We start from the raw sequence: 3,958 nt of genomic DNA, 5'->3' as shown, positions 1-3,958 counted from the left end.
CAGGAGTCTGCAGCCTTCAACTCTTAAAGAGCCATCCAGGTCAATTTCTCACTGACTACAACTTGAAAGGATCCACAAAGTATTATTTCATCCTTTCAGAAAATTAAGATTCTGGTCTCTATTAAATATATTTGCTATAATAAATACAAATTAACTTTTTTTGCCTAAATAAAACAATGAGGAAACATATTTTTTTTCAAAATATAAAAATAGTTTATAACTTTTGACATCAGTTCCTTTGACTTCCTTTCAAAATAAAAGACCCTGGTCTTATTGGATCAACTCAATGCAATAAAGTCATTCATGACCTTCAACCTTGGTTTCCATGACTCAAGTGATCCTTATGCGTTGGCAGAGAGCTGCTGGAGATGACCTGTCGTGTGGGCAACCTGCTAAAGCGCTATGGAGTCAAAAGGGGGGACTGCGTCACCATCTACATGCCCACCTGTCCTTTGGCTGTGGCGTCCATGTTGGCCTGCGCCCGCATCGGTGCAGCCCACAACGTGGTGTTCGCAGGCTTCAGTGCAGAAGCACTTGCAGAGCGGATCAGAGATGGTGAGATTTTTTTTTATTTACACAACAAATGTTGAAGCCGCTGTTTCATCTCAACACCGGGGGAATATGTTCTGTTTCTGGTGGCAAAACATGAAGTGTTTTGGGAAATGTGAGATATGGGGTCAAAGTGTAGCTAGATTTTAGGCCCATTAGGTACTTTGATTAAATATGAAGTGAGTCAGATTTGACTTTATATTTTCCTATCTAAATGATATGAAAGAAAAATATTTATAAAAAAGACATTAGAATTGTCTTACATAATATACTGCTTTTTGTACATTCTGTTATTTAACCTAACCATGGACTATATTTTAATCTTTTATAGTACTTTTAGTTTAGCTAATATTTTAGCAAAATGATAACGTTTTTGGCTACTGTGTTATCTACTTAGGTTTTTAAAGGCTAATTTAGAGTTTAGCTCCTATTTTAGCAACAGGCTAAAGTTTTTGACTAATTAAGTTTACTGAGGAATTTTTGGCTATTTTGGAGTTTAGCTAGTATTTAAGCAATGTGCTAGCGTTTTTGGCTAATTTGGCATCTACTAAGGGTGTTTTTTATGCTCATTTTGATTTTTTTCCCAACATTTTAGCAACATGCTAAAATGTTTTGCTAATTTTTTACATACTGAAGCTTTTATAGGCTAATTTGGAGTTTAGCTTCTATTTTAGCAGCAGGCTATTTTGGAGTTTAGCTAGTATTTAAGCAACATGCCAGCGTCTTTGGCTAATTTGGCATCTACTACGGGTGTTTTTTACGCTCATTTTGATTTTTTCCCATCATTTTAGCAACATGCTAACTTTTTTTGCTATTTTTTAATATACTGAAGCTTTTATGGGCTAATTTAGAGTTTAGTTTCTGTTTTAGCAGCAGGCTAACATTTTTGACTAATTTAGTTTAGTGGGGAATTTAAGGCTACTTTGGAGTTTAGCTAGCATTTAAGCAACGTGCTAGCTATTTTGGTTAACTTGGCATACTGAGGTTTTTTGGGCTAATTTGGAGTTTAGGTCATTTAAGCAACACAATATTTTTGCAATATTGGCACGTGTTAGGGATTTTTACGCAATTTACCACAAATTTTTCAGAAGGTCAACTTCAGCACTCTTTCATAGTTCTTTCACAAAATTTCCAGTCTTAGCAAATGTTACATTTTGCAAACAGCTTTTGCATTTTCAGCAAATCCCTTTATCATCTTCAGTGACTACTTTCAGCAAAAAAACATTCACTCTAGCATTATTGTAGGTAATGCAACTTTTCTAGTTCTAGTAAAGTTTCATTGTTTAAATAGGTTATTTAAACTGTTTTAGAACCAATTATAAAAATATCTGTAACATCACACTTTGAATTATGAGAAAATATTTAGCAAAAATGACTTCTAATGTGCGGTTGGCACATTGATTAGCCCTCACCACCTCAATGAGGTTTCCATAGACCCCAAAGTTAACTCTCATGTTTTCTAGCTGAGAATTTAAAGTCCAACTAATCGGGTTTTCCCTATTCTCATATTTTATTTTATTTTTAGCCAAACAAGGTTACATCACATGAATAGTAAACATGTTCAGGCTCAAACATTGGTGGCATGTGGCTCACATGGCCACATGTACATAAAGAAAAATTAGGTACTTACCATATTATTATCTCTAACTAAATCCACTGTCTTCTTTGAGTGTCTTCTTCAGGTCACTTTATCCTCGTCGTTCACTCTACACGATATTATATGCTTTTCAGACAATTTTTTACTTTTTTTTCACGCCTTTAAGGCAAATTCAATTTTAAAGAGACTGCTAACAACAAAACTTTACTGGAAAATAGCAGAGGTCTTGATGAGACATCTTATTTTCATTCATCTCAACAATTAGCTGAGGATGGAGCCAGTGACTCAGCCCCTCCCACTGACAGATGAATCGGGTCTCACACACATTTCTACAGTCAGAAGAAGTCATTACTTTAGTTTTTATATTTTCTCTGAATATTTACATTATTTTAATTAGACTTTTATTATCATCTTTATCTCATGCAGCCCAGTCCAGCATCGTCATCACTATGAACCAGGGGGTCAGGGGGGGCAAAGTCACAGAGCTGAAGAAGACCGTGGATACGGCGGTGCAAAGCTGTCCGACAGTGCGGCACGTGTTTGTTGCCATGAGAACAGAAAAGCTGGTACCCATGACAGACAGAGACGTCCTCATGGATGAGGTGAGAAGGGTTTCAAGTCAAAACAGAACTTTGGTTGTCATTTGCAGATGGCCCTTATAATTCTGTTGATCCATAAATGCTTCTAGAAGTATTCCTGGATGATTTAGTATCGGCATTGAGACAATCATACCATGAGTGAGGGCCGAAATACCTCTCTGTTGATTAGTTTCATTTAAAGACGCAAGTTTTGAACTGACTTCCCACTACAGGAGATGCTGAAGGAGGACGTGGTGTGTGAACCAGCGGCCATGAACAGTGAGGATGTCCTGTTCTTACTGTACACGTCAGGCAGCACGGGAAAACCCAAAGGCCTCGTTCACACTCAGGCTGGATACCTGCTGTACGCCGCTCTCACACATCGGGTAAAATAACTCTTTTAGAACAGACTAGAAGATCAAAATGTATCATTCATTCAGTCACGAAATGCCTCTATGGGGTCAAATCAGGATCAGCTTAAAGTGAATGAAAAACAAGGTTGAAATTTTGAGAAAAAGGCATTGTAAATTTGGGGAAAAAAAAAGAAAATTTGAAAGCAGTTTTAAACATAAATATACATATTTTTCATAAATTTTGAAAAATAATATTGAAAACTTTCAAGAAATATTGAAAATTTGAAAAAAAATTGTAAATTTAAAACTTGAATAAAAAAAACTAAAACTGTTAAAAATAGAAAATATTTTTTTATTTGTACTTTCAGCTTTCCAACATGTACCGGTAGCCTTGAGGTTAAACCCCGGCCTCATTTAAAATTAGGATCAGCTCAGCAGCGAAAACTCAAAAATCTGAATTGAAACTGAAAACAGAGAACTAAAAGAAAACAGGGAAAAATGAAAAAAGGAAAAGTTGAAAGTACAAATAAACATTTAATTTTTTATTGTTAACAATATTAGTTTTTTTTATTCAAGTTTAAAATTTACTTTTTATTTCAAATTTTCAATAATTCCTTCAAGTTTTAAATCTTATTTTTTCAAAGTTCAATTTTATTTTAAAAATTTTCAATAATTCCTTCAAGTTTTTTCAATATGTATTTTCGAGTTTAAAACTGCTTTCTATTTTTTAATTTTATTTTTAAAATATACGATGCCTGTTTTTCAAATTTTCAATCTTGTTATTCATTAACTTTAAGCTGATCCTGATTTGACTCCATATGCCTTCGTCCGGGCTGCATGGTGGCGCAGTGGTTAGCGCTCTCGCCTCACAGCGAGAAGGC

General features: G+C 34.9%; 1 protein-coding gene across 1 annotated transcript in view; it reads left to right on the top strand.

Moving 5' to 3' along the window:
* The window catches only part of acss1 (acyl-CoA synthetase short chain family member 1), a 19,976-nt gene that overhangs the window by 2,073 nt on the left and 13,945 nt on the right, over positions 1–3,958 (top strand). The window contains exons 3-5 of the mRNA XM_024291377.2: positions 356–555; positions 2,573–2,748; positions 2,958–3,110. Coding sequence (XP_024147145.1) covers positions 356–555; positions 2,573–2,748; positions 2,958–3,110 — 529 coding nt within the window. The remainder of the gene's footprint in view (positions 1–355; positions 556–2,572; positions 2,749–2,957; positions 3,111–3,958) is intronic.

The sequence above is a fragment of the Oryzias melastigma genome, linkage group LG24, assembly GCF_002922805.2.
Source record: "Oryzias melastigma strain HK-1 linkage group LG24, ASM292280v2, whole genome shotgun sequence".
Taxonomy (NCBI): Eukaryota; Metazoa; Chordata; class Actinopteri; order Beloniformes; family Adrianichthyidae; genus Oryzias; species Oryzias melastigma.
The sequence above is the reverse complement of the archived record's forward strand: the minus strand, read 5'-3'. Positions and strand labels throughout refer to the sequence as shown.